The sequence below is a fragment of the Poecilia mexicana genome, unplaced genomic scaffold (assembly GCF_051168715.1).
Source record: "Poecilia mexicana isolate PSO_F unplaced genomic scaffold, ASM5116871v1 scaffold_13, whole genome shotgun sequence".
NCBI classification, from domain to species: domain Eukaryota; kingdom Metazoa; phylum Chordata; class Actinopteri; order Cyprinodontiformes; family Poeciliidae; genus Poecilia; species Poecilia mexicana.
The window spans coordinates 32,065,098-32,083,119 of NW_028263382.1; the positions used below are offsets into that span (position 1 = coordinate 32,065,098).

The following is an 18,022-nucleotide window of genomic DNA, read 5'->3' on the forward strand; positions in this document are numbered from 1 at the left end:
AATGTAATCTCCAACCTTTCAGCTCCTCGCCGCTCTACCTCCACCCGATCTGTAATGGAGCCGTCAGACATTAGATGGTGGTGTTGCCATGACAGTCCCGCTCTAATGGCACTGACCACCGAGATGGATTATTGGAGGCCCGAAAAATCCATGAGCTGAAATTAACCGGAACCGTTTTTCCTTTAACTGCTGTTTGCCGGCGTTACGTTCCACAAATAATTAATTACACCGAGATAAAAGCCCCCATGAGACTCCTCCCTCCCTGGGCCGGGTTTAATTCGTCTGAAGTAGAAGGGCCTCGCTAATGTTTCTTTGCCCCGTGTAGCAGTCATCTGATCGCAGTGGGGTTTTGCGGCGGGGTTAGTGGCTGTGGGGAAAGATGACACGTCCCTCTGTCTGGGTTGTGGAGGAGCTGGGTCTGGATTACCCGACTCTTCAGGTCCCGTTAGAACACAGAGGGCTTCAGTTTGTGCCCATGTTTGGTGTGGTACATTGCCAGGATTTGTTTGTCTGCGAATTATTCCTGTTTGCATATCCCTGGCTTTGTTTTGTACCTAATTATTAGGGATAAAAATGAAGCTTTTACTTACCCTATAAAAGTGTCTATGGAATTTGGCCACACACAGAGAGTGAGTATTAATGCAAGTGTACACCATCACTGCAAGCTGCTAAAAATAAGTATTCACACCTAATGAAATTTTACTCATTTTGTGAAGTTACAGTCACAAGCTTTTGTGTATATAAATGGGATTTTGTGCAAAGTAAATCATAATTATGAAATGTACGTTTCTACTGATTAAATACCATGATCTGAGCCTTCAAAATGTATCTGAAACATTGCGCCTGAAGGCCAAACTATATTAACTATGTTACTGTCATTCAAATGCAACATTTGAATGAAGGCCGTTTTCACAAACCAGAACTAAAAATGCATTCAACTTAACCTTCCTTCAGCACCTTTCTTTCACCTTTTCTCAACCTCTACTTCAAACTGTCGTCTTCATTCATGAAAGTAGAGCAGCGCACAGTAGCCAGCTTCACCGCCAAGCAGGCAGGATCCTGCGGTGTTAGTAATTCAAGTTCATTTCAATCTGTAATCTTGGTTAATATAACAAAAAAACTTCATTCTGAAGGTATGGCGTTGCGCCACAATCAACTACGTGTAGAGGAAATTCTGAGTTAGATTAGATAATTACACAGAATCAGGTCTGAAATTTTGGATGTAGTTCAACCGTTTTGACCAATTGTTTGACGTTCCTTCTCTGGCCTTTTCCTCTCCCGTCCTGGCCTCAGGCTCTCACAAACGCAGTCACAGTTTGGGCGAGAAGGAGATTGGACGTTCGCCTCCGTCTCCCGCTCCAGAGCAGCCTTTCAGAGACCGCTCCAACACGCTGAACGAGAAGCCCACCCTGCCCGTCATCAGGGACAAGTACAAAGACCTGACCGGGGAGGTGGAGGTGAGCAAGTCCCTCACTGTGCTGCAGCTGTTTTGTTTTGGTTTCGTCTTTGTGTGAGCTAACTGCAGCTGCTGGTTGCTGCAGGAAAGCGAGCGGTACGCATACGAGTGGCAGAGGTGTCTGGAAAGCGCTCTGGAGGTTTGTGTTCGACTTTGTCACCATTCAGCATTTTGTTAGTGTTTTCTGTCCCAGATCTTCTTTCATGTACGACGGAATATTGGGACCATAGCAAGAAAAACATATGCATTACAAGAATAAAGTCATAATACTTGAATAAAAAACTCAGTATTCTGAGAATAAAGTTGTAGTATTTCAAGAATAAATACGACTTTATACAAGATCAAAGTCAGATTTCAAGAATTAAGTGCAAATATGAGAATAAAGTCATATTTTGTGAAAAAAGTCATAGTAGTATGATTATTATTTACAAAAATTATCATTATTTTTGTAGTACTATGATTTTATTATAATAATTTTATTACTTTATTCTTGTCATTTACATTTTTTTTATTATTTTCTTGGCTTGGCCCTAATCCTCCGTTGTACTGATGTAGATAATGAAGGCAAACTATTTCTCTCCAATCCAAAAGTAATTGAAAGATGTTTTGGATTTTTATTTCATGGTAACAAAACGCTTCATTGATATGTTTCAACATTTCTGAGGAAACCAGATTCCTACAAATACTCACCCCCCCAAAAAAAGAATCAGTTTGCTGAGATTTACTACTAGAGTCACTAACTAAAGCAAACTATGTCTTGTGCACTTGTGTCATGGTACTAAACATTCCTATTTTTTACCTGTATTTATGTAAAACACAATGTTCACTCAGCAGCATCGCTTATGCTCAGTAATGATGATGATGAGCAGAAATAGCATGTGTGACATAACGCTGGCTTCTGTCGCTCCTCGTTAAGGTCATCACCAAGGCCAACAACACCCTGAACGGCATCAGCAGCTCGTCTGTCTGCACCGAGGTCATCCAGTCTGCTCAGGGCATGGAGTACCTGTTGGGTGAGGAACCACACACACACGCACGCACGCACACACACACACACACCTACACACACACATACACACGCATACACACACACACACACACATACACACACACATACACGCGCACACGCACTGTAAAAACATCAGGCGCCTCAGCTTTAAATCACTGTCATAAGATCACTTTGTTGGACTGAGAAGAAGAAACAATTAATAGGATTAATCACGATGAATTGATTTTTGAAATAATCGTCAATTAATGATGTAATTGATTAATCATTAACTTTGGCCTGTCACGGTAACAAGTTTTGCTAAACAATAAATTGTCCCAGAAGTTATTACAATAAACGATAATGTTGTTTGGGGACCATTTTCAAGTAATATAATGGAAATGGCCTAATAATGTAAGAACACATTCGTAAAGATCAATAAACTTTAAATTCTAAAGAACAGTTAACAATGGAACAGCAGAAACAACAAATAAAGTCAATTAAAATGTCTCTCTAAACAAAATTGCCATTCAAAAAAGGAGCAAGTTGAGACCAAAGCACCAGACTGAAGACTTTTATCATCCAGTTTTTGGTAGAAATAAAGAAAAACAATAAATCACTTAAATGGAAATGATTGATTTTGTTTTAATTTATCTTGTGAATAACTGATTTACTGATTTTTGTGACAGGCCTACATTAACTAGACACATACAGACTCTAAAACAGGCAATTTGCTGGAAGAACAAAAACTGGGAGAGGTAATTAAGCCAAAACTGTACAAAAAAATTAATAAACATTTTACAATTAAGATTAAAAAAAAAAAAAACCTTTGTCTGAAAGTAACTGTTACCCAAAACGCTTCATCTTTTTTTTTCTTTTTTTTTTTTTAATGAAGCATGTGAGTAAGTTTTTTTTTTTTTTTTTTTTTTTTTTTTTTCATATGTATGTGTATTTTGTGATCAGGTGTGGTGGAGGTGTACCGGGTCACCAGGCGAGTGGAGCTGGGCATCAAGGCGACCGCGGTGTGTTCAGAGAAGCTGCAGCAGCTGCTGAAGGACATCAGTCGGGTTTGGAACAACCTCATCGGCTTCATGTCGCTGGCCAAACTCGTAGTGAGTCGCTGTGAAACATTCATGCTTCCACAAACACTCCACCGATGAAGTTTTAAGTGATGTCGGTCCGTTGAAGTAAAATCAATAATTTGTTGTTTATTTTGTTTGTTTGTTTTTTCTCTTTCTTTTGATACAAAGATCCCAGATAGAATTACATTCAGATCAACAGAAATAACTGGCAGCTTGGATTTATTTCTCAAGCTTTTCAGAGACGAATCAGACTTTTGATTTCTTTTTTATATCACACATATATCACACTTCAGCCAAGCCAGTGGATTTTAAGAATCAGTAAAGGTTTTCAAATTTTTATTTAAAAAAAACAAACTTTACTAATCTGAAAAAAAATTTTTTTTTTCATAATTTATCCGGTTGTCTGAACGCTCCATCCATCCATTCTATTCTTTCTCCATCCATCTGTTCATCATTTCATTGTTTCCTTTTTACAGTTAGTAACTTCTTTTATTAAACATACTATTTACTATTTCTTCCTCCTCTAGAAACACAGATAAGATGGAAATAAATATCAGTTTTTCATATCAGCCAAGTTTTATTTATCAGACCAATACATTAACAAATTACTAAAATCGACTGATACCGTTGTTGTTTCCGATACACAGTGCATCCTTGATTATCTTTTTCTATCTATCCAGTCTAATTAGACTCCATATTTAAATCCAGACCACTATAGACACATCTGTCAAGTTTTATCTTGAATTTTTTTTAATTTCATACTTTAATTGAGCTCAAAGGGTCTGACTGCGCTGGAAAAGTTTGTAATTTTAACATAAAACCTGTTCAGGAGCCAAAAAGGTTGAGACAAAATAAAACCGATGACACATCAAGATGTTTTATGTCATCAGACCCGACATACATGAAACAGACATGATTGCATGTCCCCCTGTGGCAGGATGTAAACCACGTTGTGTGTTTTGTGTGTGTGTGTGTGTGTGTGTGTGTGTGTGTGTGTGTGTGTGTGTGTGTGTGTGTGTGTGTGTGTGTACTTGTTTTACCTGCCGCGTGGGGACTTCAGCCTGACTCTGTGCATACACGTGGGGACCTGATGACACGTGGGGACCAAATTTGAGGTCCCCACCGGCACAACCCCATTTTCAAGTAGAAAATGGTGTATAAACATGCCTGGTGAAGTTTTCCAGGAAGTCCCCACGAATTCCATTCCAAGACAAAATGTGTGTGTGTGTATAAGGGAACCGCCCCTAGTGGTCACACAGATTATTGCAGTCCCCATTAGGCTAGGTGTTCCGGAACAGTGCGTCACCATCTGCTCACTCTCTAGCTCCCTCTATTGGTCGGTCAGAGGTTTTGCAATTTATCGGTGAAATTAAACTTTAACTGTAAAAATGTAATATTTTTAACTTATTTTTTTACATTGTGGGATTAATGGAGTATTTTTCATTTAATTTATTTTATTGCAATTTAAAGTGAAGTTTACCAGTATTTACTTTTTTATTTAATTTATTGCAATAAATTAAATAAAATTTATTACAATAAATAATAATAAATTTATTGTAATAAATAAATTTATTATTTATTATTATAAATATTAAATAAGCAGCTTAGCTCAAAGCTGCGCTCTTAGCTTTGAGAAGCTAAGCGCACACACACTATTGAAACTCAAGTTAACTGGCAAATAGTAAAGAGCTGAAATTTGGTACATCGGTAGGACCCACTGAAACAAGAAAAAAAGCCTTTTGGAGGAAATGTTGCCATTTTGGGTCAAATTTTTTGGCATTTTTGACTTTTCATACATGTCGAACTTCAACAAACTCCTACAGATTCTGAGCTATCTTCAAATTTGGTCAATATGACATTAAGGCAGTGGTTCTTAACGTGAGTTCATTCGAACCCCAGGGGTTTGATCAGTCGGTCTCAGGGGTTCAGTGGAGCCTCTGCCGCACTGATTGAAGAAGCTCCACTTCTCAGCATGAATTTGAACTTGTGTCTTTTCTTACTTCAGCAAAGCTCACAGTTTTTACCAAATTCTGTACCAAATTCTTTTCGGGGTTGCTACTGCCTCTAGTGGCATGGGGGTGGTAACATAATTACTCAGTCAGCCTCCTGCAGTGATTAACAGGCAGAAGCAGCTGTTGGAGCTGATCTGATTATTGGGTGAAGGAGTGAGGAGTGAAATTGTTTTTGTACCGCAAATTAACGTTTTATTTTAAGTCAACTCAGAGATTATTTTTTGTTATTTTTATAAGCAAAAGAAACTCCTTTGAAACAGGAAAAGTCTCCCCAAGTGCTTTTTATTGTTTTTGAATGAGTCGAAAACCTCCTCCTGAGGGACTACTCTGGTATTTTTGTTTTCTGGACCTTTGTGATGCAAGAGTGGCCATAACAAGTACAAAAACCTTCACCGACGACTTGAAGAAAAGCACAAAGTTGTGGGATCCAGCCGATCACTCACAGAAGAACAAAGAAAGCAGCCAGCGGGCAGTGAGTAAAATCAGCTGATTGAGTTTATGAATGAAAGTGCAGCTGCGCTGCAGAGAAACAATCAATCGCCACAGAAAGCAAAGTTGTGGATTTTGGAAAAGAATTGCAACAAAAAAGGATGTTTATGGATGAACTTATTTGAAAGTGAAGGGATTGTGTGATCATTAACAATGTCTGACCCTGACACTCCGCCTGCGTCTCAGGACATATTAAAGGTGTGCGTTCTTTCGCGCAGAGGCAGATTGGGAGCCTGCACTAGAAGGATTACATTACTAAATCAGAATACTGCAAAGTCTTTATTTATTATTAATTTTTCATTCTCTTAAGAATGTAGAGCTAATTATTTGATCTAAACAAGACCTTAAAGTGGATCCAGTTTCTCTCGATGGTCAACCTGTTGAAATTGTGGCAAATTTTAAATACCTTGGGTCGTTCCTGGACAGTCAGCTCAACTGAAAACACTGACTATATTTTGAAGAACTGTTATCAGAGACTCTACCTTTGAAGAAGACTTAGTGATCTTGGGGTGACCCAAATAGACTCTAATTGGGTCACCCCCTATGTCTTGAATTTTGAAAAAAATAATTTTGTTTATCACTACATAAGGGTTCAGCGAGTGCGCATATGAATTTGATGGATTTGGTACCTCAAAAAAGATTAAGAACCACTGCATTAAGGTGTTGGGGAGTAATGATTATCAATTTTTTTTTTGTTTTTGTGGATGTTAAAGGGGCATGGCCAGGCCTTAACTTTGAGCTTCATACCATAAATTTGGAAAATCTATAACTTTCTTAAAGAAAGACTGATTTATACCAAACAATGAGTGATCCATGTGGTATGCCAAATGATACTATTTGGTCATATGATGACATAAATGCACACCCTATCAGAACAAGAAGTCTGTTTTTTTCCTTTGAAAGTTCCATTTCTGACTCCCTTGATCTAATCAAGATGATACTGAGGCAGATACCAGAAAAATTGGTCTTACTTGCTTTAAAGCTCAACAAGTTTACACTGGAAGGTGACTTCCCCATGCCCACACAATATAGCAAGCCATTGCCATTCATTTGGCTCTAAATTCCACATATTTCAGCCAAGCAGCACCAAAGTCACTAGGGAGAATGGACATGTCTGGCACATTCCGCATCATGGCGTTTACCATAAGCGAAAGAACATACTGAGGGTGGTGTTTGACTGCACATCCTCATTTCAAGGAACCTCTCTGAACAAGAAACATCTCCAAGGTCCTGATTTAACAAACACCCTGATTGGGGTACTGTTAAGGTTTCGCCAAGAAGCAATCACTGTTATGGCAGACATTGAGGCAATGTTTTATCAAGTTTATGTTGATGAAAAGGACAGGGACTTTCTGAGGTTTCTGTGGTGGCCAGAAGGGGACATTAGTAAACCTCTTGAGGTTTACAGGATAAAATTTCACCTCTTTGGTTCAGTATCACTGCTGCCGACAACCAGAAACATTATTCTGATGAGGTTATCAAAACCATTAAAAGTAACTTATGTAGATTGTTTGCCTCTGATCAGTGGCAACAGAGAACCCTCCAGGACCCTACTGAGGGTGTAGAGCTGGTCCAGTGTTCCACGACCAGGACGAAAACCACACTGCTCTTCCTGAATCCGTGGTTCGACTATCCGACGGACCCTCCTCTCCAGAACCCCTGAATAGACCTTACCAGGGAGGCTTAAGAGTGTGACCCCTCTGTAATTGGAGCACACCCTCCAGTCCCCCTTTTTGAACAGGGGGACCACCACCCCAGTCTGCCAATCCAGGGGAACTGCCCCCGATGTCCATGCGATATTGCAGAGACGCGTGAGCCAACACAACCCTACAACATCCAGAGCCTTAAGGAACTCCGGGCGGATCTCATCCACCCCCGGGGCCCTGCCACCGAGGAGCTTTTTGACCACCTCGGCGACCTCGTCCCCAGAGATTGGAGAGCCCGACCCAGAGTCCCCAGGCTCAGCTTCCTCAACAGAAGGCATGTTGGTGGGATTGAGGAGGTCTTCGAAGTATTCCGCCCAACGGCCCACGGCCCGAGTTGATGGGACGGGGTCAGCAGCACACCGCCCCCACTATAAACAGTGTTGGTGCTGCACTGCTTCCCCCTCCTGAGACGCCGGATGGTGGACCAGAATCGCCTCGAAGCCGTACGGAAGTCTTTCTCCATGGCCTCTCCAAACTCCTCCCATGCCCAAGTTTTTGCCTCAGCGACCACCTGAGCCACATGCCACTTCACCCGCCAGTACCCATCAGCTGCTTCTGGAGTCCCACAGGCCAAAAAGGCCCGATAGGACTCCTTGACAGCATCGCTCACCGAAGGCGTCCACCAACGGGTTCGAGGGTTGCCGCTGCGACAGGCACCAACAACCTTTGCGGCCACAGCTCCGATAAGCCGCCTCGGCAATTGAGGCACGGAACATGGTCCACTCAGACTCAATGTCCCCTACCTCCCCCGGAACGTGTTCGAAGTTCTGCCAGAGATGAGAGTTAAAGCTCCGTCTCACAGGGGACTCCGCCAGACGTTCCCAGCAGACCCTCACTACACGTTTGGGCCTGCCAGATCTGACCGGCTTCCTCCCCCACCACCGGAGCCAACTCACCACCAGGTAGTGGTCAGTGGACAGCTCCGCACCTCTCTTCACCCGAGTGTCCAAGACATACGGCCGCAGATCCGATGAAACGACGACAAAATCGATCATCCAACCTGCGGCCTAGGGTGTCCTGGTGCCAAGTGCACATATGGACACCCTTATGCTTTAACATGGTGTTCATGATGGACAATCCGTGACGAGCACAGAAGTCCAATAACAGAACACCACTCAAGTTCAGATTGGGGGGGCCGTTCCTCCCAACCACGCCCCTCCAGGTCTCACCGTCATTGCCCACGTGAGCGTTGAAGTCCCCCAGCAGAACAAGGGAGTCCCCAGGAGGGGCACTCTCCAGTACCCCCTCTAAGGACTCCAAGAAGGGTGGGTAATCTGAACTGTTGTTCGGCCCATAAGCACATACAACAGTCAGAACTCTTACCCCCACCCGTAGGCGGAAGGAGGCTACCCTTTCGAGTAACCTCTCAGCTACTTCAAGCTGAGAGGTTCTACCCAGAACCTCTCAGCCTCGCACACTGGCACCTGTTCCTTCCCCACCAGAGAAGTGACGTTCCACGTCCCAAGAGCCAGCTTCTGCAGCCGAGGATCAGACCGCCAGGGTCCCCTCCTTCGGCCGCCGCCCATTACACATTGTACCCGACCCCTTTGGCCCCTCCGACAGGTGGTGAGCCCATTGGAAGGGGGACCCACGTCTCCTCTTCGGGCTGAGCCCGGCCGGGCTCCGTGGGTAAAAGCCCGGCCACCAGGCGCTCGCCATTGTGCCCCACCTCCAGTTGTATTGTACCTCTATTGTTGTATATTTATTTATTTATTTATGTATGTATTTATTTGTTTTGCTTAGACCCTCCTCCTGCAGTGATTAACAGGCAGAAGCAGCTGTTGGGGCTGATCTGATTGTTGGGTGAAGGAGTGAGGAGTGAAACAGAGTTTTTGTACCGCAAATTAACGTTTTATTTGAAGTCAACTCGGAGATTATTTTTTGTTATTTTTATAAGTAAAAGAAACTCCTTTGACACAGGAAAAGTCTCCGTGAGTGCTTTTTATTGTTTTTGAGTGAGTCAAAAACCTTCTCCTGAAGGACTACTCTGGCATTTTTGTTTTCTGGACCTTTGTGATGGAAGAGTGGCCATAACACAGAGAGAATACCCTCCATGGATAAAGGAGTTGGAAACTAAAATAAAAAAGGGTCACACTAGAGGTGGTGGCTTGGTGCAGCTACTTCAAGCTCAATACCCAGAAGACAGTGGAGTTAATGATGGACTTAGGAAAGTCACAGACCCATCATCCCCTCTCAGAGTCCTTTCTATCTCCAATTTGGACTCATTCTGCTTCCTGGACATCACCATCATCCAGGACTTCAAGTGGGAGCCAACCATCAGCTCCTTTATCATAAAGGCCCAGAACAAGTTGTTCTAGCTATGGCAGCTGAGAGAACTCAAACTGCCAATTGAGTGTTGGTGCAGTTTAACACAGCCATCATCAAGTCCGTCCTCACCACCTCTGTCACTGGGTACAATGGAACCACAACCAAGGACAAACCTAGATTACAACACATCATGCATACTGATGAAAAGGTGATTGGGTGCAACCTCCAACATTTACATGACCTGTACTTCAGGGATGTAGGTCGTGCAGGTTGGATTGCAACTAACACTTCTCAAGAACAGCTTCTTTACCTCAGCCATTAGACTGTTAACAATAGATAATTGAATGTTGCATAACACTGCCACTTTATCTACCTGCTATTCTGCACATGCATACATATTTTTACTTTTTAGTCATATTTTGCATCAATATATCAAAGCAATTTCCTAACACATGACCCTGTATACTAGCAATAGCAATAAAAGTGATTCTGATTCTTCATGCGACAAGTCTGACGTTCTATCAAACAGTTCTAGGAATGGGGTACTGTTCTATCCCATTGTGTGCTAGGGGAATGGTATGACTGAAAGAAACAGGAATCTTAATAAAATGGTAAACATAGCAGTTCTATGTCTGGAAATTGAATTAAAACTAATTGAATAATTCCTAAAGAGAAAGTATTTCACTCCATGTTCATTAGTCAAGTCAAACAGGTCATGTTTAGGCCTGCTTAGTAGAAATGACAGTATTAGGTGCATTAAGTGCAGAAGCTTTCTGCTGAACACAATCCTTTATTTGCTCTTTGTTTTATGTAAAGGTTATGCAGTGTTGTCCATCATTTTAAGTGACTTACCCATACAAAATTTAACAGAAATAAAAATCTTATCCACATATTTATCCACATGTAGTATAATAATAGTAATATATAGTAGTATAATAATAGTATAATAGTATAATCTTATCCACATATTTATCCACATATAGTTTTCCTTATCTACAATAGGCCTCCACCCAATTTCTCTGTAATGGCTGCCATCTCACACACATCCTGAAATTTGACGTCCCCACCTCACCCATGCCCATCCCCCCTCAACATTCCCTCCATGGCCTGGAGGGAAACATGCTGAACTATAAAGTATAGCATGTTTGAACTTTTTAAGGAAAATGCTTGGTTGACAATAAAGAATGGTGGGAGAAGAGAAATAAAGAATCCGCATGCAACTCAAGCAGGTTGACTGGCTCACATTTCCTCATATAGTTTTTCTTATGTACTATAGCCATCTACCCAGTTTCTCTGTAATGGCTGCCATCTCACACACTTCCTGAGATTTGACGTCCCCATCTCACCCATGCCCATCCCCCCTCAACATGCTTGGTTGAAGATAAAGAATGGTTGGAGAATAAAAAAAATCAGTATGCTAATCAAACAGGTTGACCACCTCACATTTCTTCACTTTCTTTCAACTTTCCTAATTTATATATTTATTTTTCCACATCCTGTTTTTCTGATATGCTATAGCCTCTATCCCCAGTCTCTCTGTAATGGCTGCCATCTCACACACTTCCTGAGATTTGACGTCCCCACCTCACCCATGCCCATCCCCCTCAACATGCTTGGTTGAAGATAAAGAACGGTGGGAAAATAACAAAATCAGTATGCTAATCAAACAAGTTGACTGGCTCACATTTCTTCAGTCACTTTCTTTCAACTTTCCTAATTTATATATTTATTTTTCCACATCTTGTTTTTCTGATATGCTATAGCCTCTATCCCCAGTCTCTCTGTAATGGCTGCCATCTCACACACTTCCTGAGATTTGACGTCCCCACCTCACCCATGCCCATCCCCCCTCAACATTCCTCCATAACTTGCTCTCAAACTTTGCAGAATTGACTGGTGTTGAACCTACAAAATTTCCATTACAAAGAATAATTTTGTCTCCTGAAGCATTACTGTGGGAGATAATAAAATGTAACTTATTAATTTCATAGTTTTAAAACTTAATTGATGGCGCGGGAAAGTTGTGACGCCAAAGTTAAGGTGTCATTAGTTATTAACACAGGGCTGGGCCGTCAACCTCAGCTCAATGCTTTTTGCAACCAAGCAGAAACTCCGGCGTGTGCCGGAGGAAAAATCAAGCGCTCCTTTTTGACTACTGCACACCGAAGGAGGGGATTCATGCTAACACATCCGAGGAATGAGGAGCGACATATGACGAGGAATGAGCTAAAAAAATGGTAAGATTATAGTTATCTTAATGGACTCCTAGTTTTTATCCATTATATCACTCGGTCAGATATACTTTTAAATGCTGTTTAAACGTGTTGATCTGTAAAAACTGTTTCAATTGTGCTTCACTTGGATGGCTAGCTTACATTAGCCTAGTACAGCTAATAAGAAACATGCATGTTTTATTGTCAATTTATTGATGTGCAGTCTTACAAGAAAAATAAAAGTGATAACCTAAAAAATATGTTATTAAAATATGACTGCTCAAAAAATAACTCAAATGCAAAATATAAAAAGCTAAGTTAGCAAATTGCAAACCTCATAAAGCAGAAATAATGAAATATGCACTATTTTCAGTCACCCTGCTTGTGTGATTGAAGAGGGTTTTTGCTTTTTTGCATGTGTTTTGAATGGAGAGACGATAGACATGAGGATCTAAAACACGAGGCTGAAGTAAATGGATACCTTGTGGGTAAAGGTTGATTCTGCTGGGAGGGGGGCCTTCAGGGCACATTACACCAGACTACATTCTCTTTAGAATAATAAAGGTTGGGATATTTGGGGAAGAGCTGTGAATTAGAAACTAACTTCAGCATCATAACTTTAGTTGAGGGGAAGAGAGTGAATCTGCTTTGTTAAAATGAATTTCAGGGCTTTGACACATTTATAATCATTGAATGTTTGGGGGGGGGGGTTTTCCAGGAAAATCCCAACCAGAGATGCAGATCCAGTGATGGGAGTGACGGCTGTTCCAGTTTAAAAGGTGAATTATCTCAGGGAAAGATGCATTAGCCCACAGTGTTTTTCCCACTTTTAAATTGTTTTTGCATAACTGTTTCAGCTAAATTAATGTAACCTGTGCATAACCGCACAGGTAAGAGAAGGGAGGTGTGCAGGGGCGGATCTAGCAAAATATTTATGGGGTGACAAGAGGAGGGCAGGGATTTTTTCAGGGGTGGCAGCATATGCCAGTATCTAAGTATGAATCTAGATAGAGATGTGCCAATACCGTGATCGGCGATCACCGATCATACACTTTTTCACGGAAATCGGCCGATTATGATCGATGGCCGATTGATCGGCACACCTCTAATAGATAGATATGTCTCACTCTCACATTTGGCTTACACAGACCTAACATTGGACTTAATCTGTTTTTAACTTGCATTGTTTCAAAATGAGCTTCATGTAGCACTGAGGATTAAATAAAATTTCTTAATATAGTATAGTTAATTATTTTTATGTATTTCATACTGCTACTAATTGATTTGTATTACTGGATTGGACTAATCGCTTTGTGACTCATTGTGTCCAGAAAATCATTGTGTCCAGAAAATAATTTTATCCCAATGCAGGACAAGCAGAAATCTGTCAAAAAACAAAAACATGGGGTGGCAACTGCCTCCCCATGCCACCCCAGTAGATCTGCCCCTGGAGGTGTGAAAGAGGATTTACCTGATTTTAATTGCCTAGATTAGAAGAAGCTAACACAATATCAGTTAATGTTTGATTTAAGAGTACACAGTCAGGTTTTTCTTAAACAAAGAAAAGGCTCAACACATCTTTCCTGCAGTTATTTTATTTCAAATGCCAGTTGTTTCTAAATATCCAAAGAAATAAAGATTTGTGTTGTCATCTCTGACAGCGGGAGATGTTTTGGTAGGACCCAGTTCAACTGCTTTCCTTTATACATTCATCTGTTATTGACTTCTTATAGCTTTGCTAATTTTATTTAGTAACAGTCTAGTTGTTCCTTTAGTTGTTCTTCTAGTTGGGGAAATCATATTTTATTTATCACTGCAGGAGGGTTCAGTGAATGCGCATATGAAACTGGTGGGTTTGGTACCTCAAAAAAGGTTAAGAACCACTGTCTTGCATATAAATGTCAAATAATTTAAAGCCTTTTAATTTATGTATGCTGAAACCATTATGTCAAATTTAGCAGCAATGATAATCTCAATAAACAAATGGTGGTCTGTGTTAAAATATTAGCTTTTATGGGGCCCCTGAAGCTCTGGGGGCCCAATGGAGCTGCTGACTTAATTTGGATTTAACAGAAGTGGACAGAATTGATATTCATTTTAATTGTATTTTTTGATTAGTTGTTTTTAAGACTAGTTGTGGGTTTATATAGCAGTTCAATGATGATGTTTTCCCATAACATAATTACCCAGTGATATTTTTACTTTTATTGTCAACTTAACATCTTTTAATACAAAAAACACGGTGGACCACCTGGGCACCCGACCACCGGGCTTAGCAAGTTTTCTGGGGGAAACCCTGCATGTTGAAGTATAAAATCAATGTGCATAGTTTGTGTCATTTAACCTACAGTTAATAGGTCAGATTAGGTGAAAATGGATATCATAGTCCAAATGTAATTTGCTGCGGTCAGTACCTAACTCCTGTGTGGGTGTCTGATTTTTAACTGTCAAATTTGGACACAGCAGAATATTAGCTTTTGGTGTATTTGTGACAGATCTGGGTGGATCACTTCATGGTTAGTATTAAATATATAAGTAAGGCTTTTGCTTTATTTGTCCTCCCACCCCCTCTGTTAAGTGCTGTGTTTTCATATTATGCACCATGAAATGCAGAATCTCCAGTGTAATCTGATGGAGCCTGTACACTTTTGATGCTGTTAATATGTGACATATTTGGGATTTCTAAATACCTTCATGAAGTTGAAGTTGACTCTGTAGCTCTGTATTAAGTTGTAACAGCTAATTTAGGCATTTTACTGTTAAACTTGTCAATTTTTAGGAGTTGAAACAGTCATCCGATGAGAGCGACGATACCGTCATCCTTGGTCCAACACCAGCTGAAGTACGGGACATGAGCGTGCCTGAGCTCACAAGAACTGATTGTAAGTTTATCTATAAATATCATAGTATCACACTTTTTTTTAACTGATGATTGTAGATGTTTTGATGTTTATGCTTGTTTCTGTATTTATCATCAGAAATAATTTCCCAGAGAACAAAAAGTCATGGGAATAGAAATTATTTTCACAGGCGTCTAAGAAAAATGCAATGAACATTCAGGTTAACATCGGTAGGCCTAACAGCAGCCAATCAGAGTGGAAAAAATATTATTATTTTGTGCCATTTTCTAGTTGTTAAATATTCCACAAAATGAGGAGATAAAAGATGAACAACATGCCAGTTTAAACTTTGGACTATTTGCAAACCAACTGAACTCTGCAGCATTAAAACATGGATAGAACTGTAACTACATTAATCATAGCTCTTCTTCTGTTCAGTGTTTGTCAGTTTCTTGTGGTGCAGCTCTGTGCTGCCTTCAGGAGAATGGGACATCAGAGCATCATCCATAAAATTTCACCCAAATGGCATTTACTGTGCAAACCAGAGCTTTTAGTGGAAAAACAAAAGTTCCTTTTAATGCCACACAAATATGAGACAGAAATATGGATTATTTCTTTATATAGACCTGTCTATTGATTATAGATTAATAGTTTTACTGAACAGAAATTACAAAGAACAAATCTGGTTCTTCATCAAATCCTAATGAGTCAAACTGAAAGTGTCATGGAGTCACTGAACACCACCATGACATTAACACTGACATGAAAAATAATATTGAAGAAATAAATATATCAAATATAATTAAAAACATAAATAAGTGATAAGTTATTTACTGTTATGGTCTGTAAGATATATTTATTCTCAATATTAGATATGGTCTCAGCAAACCCATGGCACTTCAACAATATTATTTTACCTTTTATCTGGAAATAGTGTCTGTTTATTCTTGCCATACAGTCCTCTGTATTAATTATTGCTCGAAAGGCCTTGCCATACCAGTTTATTCCTCTGTATTTACTTTAGTTTCTTAGTTTATTCTTGCATTTTGTTCTTCATTCATTTCCATTTAGTTTCCTTTGATTAGTATTGTCCTCTCTTGGTTTATTGCTATGTCCACTTTAGTTTCTTTTCTGTTTCTAGATTTATTTTATCATTTATTGATGCTCAGTAATCTTCACTCATCACCTGCTGCGCTGCCTAATCATCATGTTTCACATCATGTGTTCATTTTTCACTGTTCAGCGTCGGATTCTGTTTTTATGCCATAATTCACATCTCTGCCAGCATGCCTAGGTGGGCCCCATGTGGGGAAAAGGAGGGCAGACCATGTGGGTTTGTCCGCGGGTTCCATGATGGCCCCACATGGGTTTGCCCATGTAGGGCCACAGCCCACATGGGCCATACATGGGCAAACCCATGTGGGCCACCACCATATAGGGCATGTAGGGCCCATGTGGGCTGTGGCCCTACATGGGCCCTACATGGGCAAACCCATGCCGGGCCATTGTGGAACCCGCAGACAAACCCATATGGGACCCATATATCAGCCCTCCTTTCCCCCACATGGGGCCCACCTAGGCATGCTGGCAGGGTACCTGCTGATGCTTTTTTAAGGACTGGTGAGATTAATGTTTTCACTCATTACTAGTTGTCAGCTTCATCAGTGGCAACTATTACAGCTGACAACTGACCCTTTAATATTAAATACTTTACTACAGCTGTGATTGAAAAATGTTTTTGTGATAGCTTTATAACTTGCCCTGTCACACAGACTGAAACCTTTTTTCATTGAAGAACACTTATGTGCCCCTAATTATTTTTCAGGCCCACCACAAAAGAAGAGACTCAAGTGGAGCCAAGAAGAAATTCAGGCGGTGGAGAAAACGCTCATGGACTGTATTGAATCTGGAAAGGTTCCTGAGAAAGCCCAGTGTACAGTCATGGCCAAAAGTTTTGAGAATGACACAAATATTATATTTTCACATTAACTGTTGCCCTCTGGTTTTCATGTGTCAGATGTTTTCATCACATACAGAAATACAATTGCAATCATATTATGAGTAACAAAAGCTTTTACTGACAGAATGAGTTAATGCAGCAAGTTAGTATTTGCAGTGTTGACCCCTCTTCTTCAGAACCTCTGCAATTCTCCCTGGCATGCTCTCAATCAACTTCTGGACTAAATCCTGACTGATAGCAGTCCATTCTTGCACAATCAATGCTTGCATTTTGTCAGAATTGCTAGGTTTTTGTTTGTCCACCCATCTCTTGATGATTGACCACAAGTTTTCAATGGGATTAAGATCTGGGGAGTTTCCAGGCCATGGACCCAAAATCAAATATTGCTGTTAAGCTGATCACTCTTTATAACATTCTGGAGTACATGCAAATTGCCATTATAAAAACTGAAGCAGTAGACTTTGTAAAAATTAACATTTGAATCATTCTCAAAACTTTTGGCCATGACTGTATGAAGTGCATTGAAACCTCACCAGTGGCCCTCAAGGACAGGACATGGCAAGGGGTTAAATTCTATGTGAAAAATCGCATAGATGCGTTAAAACGAGAGACTTTCAAAAGAAGGTAAGCGTTGACTTTTTTGGTATCTGGATCTGTTTGAAGTTTCTGCCAGTTTTGAAGTTCTGAGACAGCTGCAGTCAAGTTTTGTAATCCAAGTATGTATGCATACTTTCATAGAAGAGGAAGTGTGTATGTTAATGTTTATGGATGCAAATCAATGAATCCATTTCATATATGTATATCCATGTTGAATTGTACTACGTATATCTGGAAATTGTGTAATAAAATGGTTCACATACAACCTGAAAATGCAGTCCAATATTGATGGTTGGCTTTAAGCAGGTTACCAGGAACTTAAAATAACATTAAACAAAAACAAATCTAATATAATGCAGTTTATTGACTTAAAACAACTAGGATTGCTCATATTTAACAAACTGTGTTCACAAA

The 18,022-nt window shown here is 40.4% G+C and overlaps 1 protein-coding gene and 1 long non-coding RNA gene across 12 annotated transcripts in view; both read left to right on the forward strand.

Annotated features, from left to right (window-relative positions):
- The window catches only part of synrg (synergin, gamma), a 62,933-nt gene that overhangs the window by 35,040 nt on the left and 9,871 nt on the right, over positions 1–18,022 (forward strand). For all 11 annotated transcript variants that reach the window (XM_014991450.2, XM_014991452.2, XM_014991451.2 and 8 more), the window contains 4 exons: positions 1,294–1,457; positions 1,542–1,595; positions 2,373–2,469; positions 3,405–3,553. In XM_014991450.2, coding sequence (XP_014846936.2) covers positions 1,294–1,457; positions 1,542–1,595; positions 2,373–2,469; positions 3,405–3,553 — 464 coding nt within the window. The remainder of the gene's footprint in view (positions 1–1,293; positions 1,458–1,541; positions 1,596–2,372; positions 2,470–3,404; positions 3,554–18,022) is intronic.
- Positions 3,560–17,881, forward strand: LOC148155906 (uncharacterized). The gene is made up of 3 exons (XR_015765132.1): positions 3,560–12,990; positions 14,991–15,093; positions 16,877–17,881. It is a non-coding gene; the product is annotated as an uncharacterized LOC148155906 (long non-coding RNA).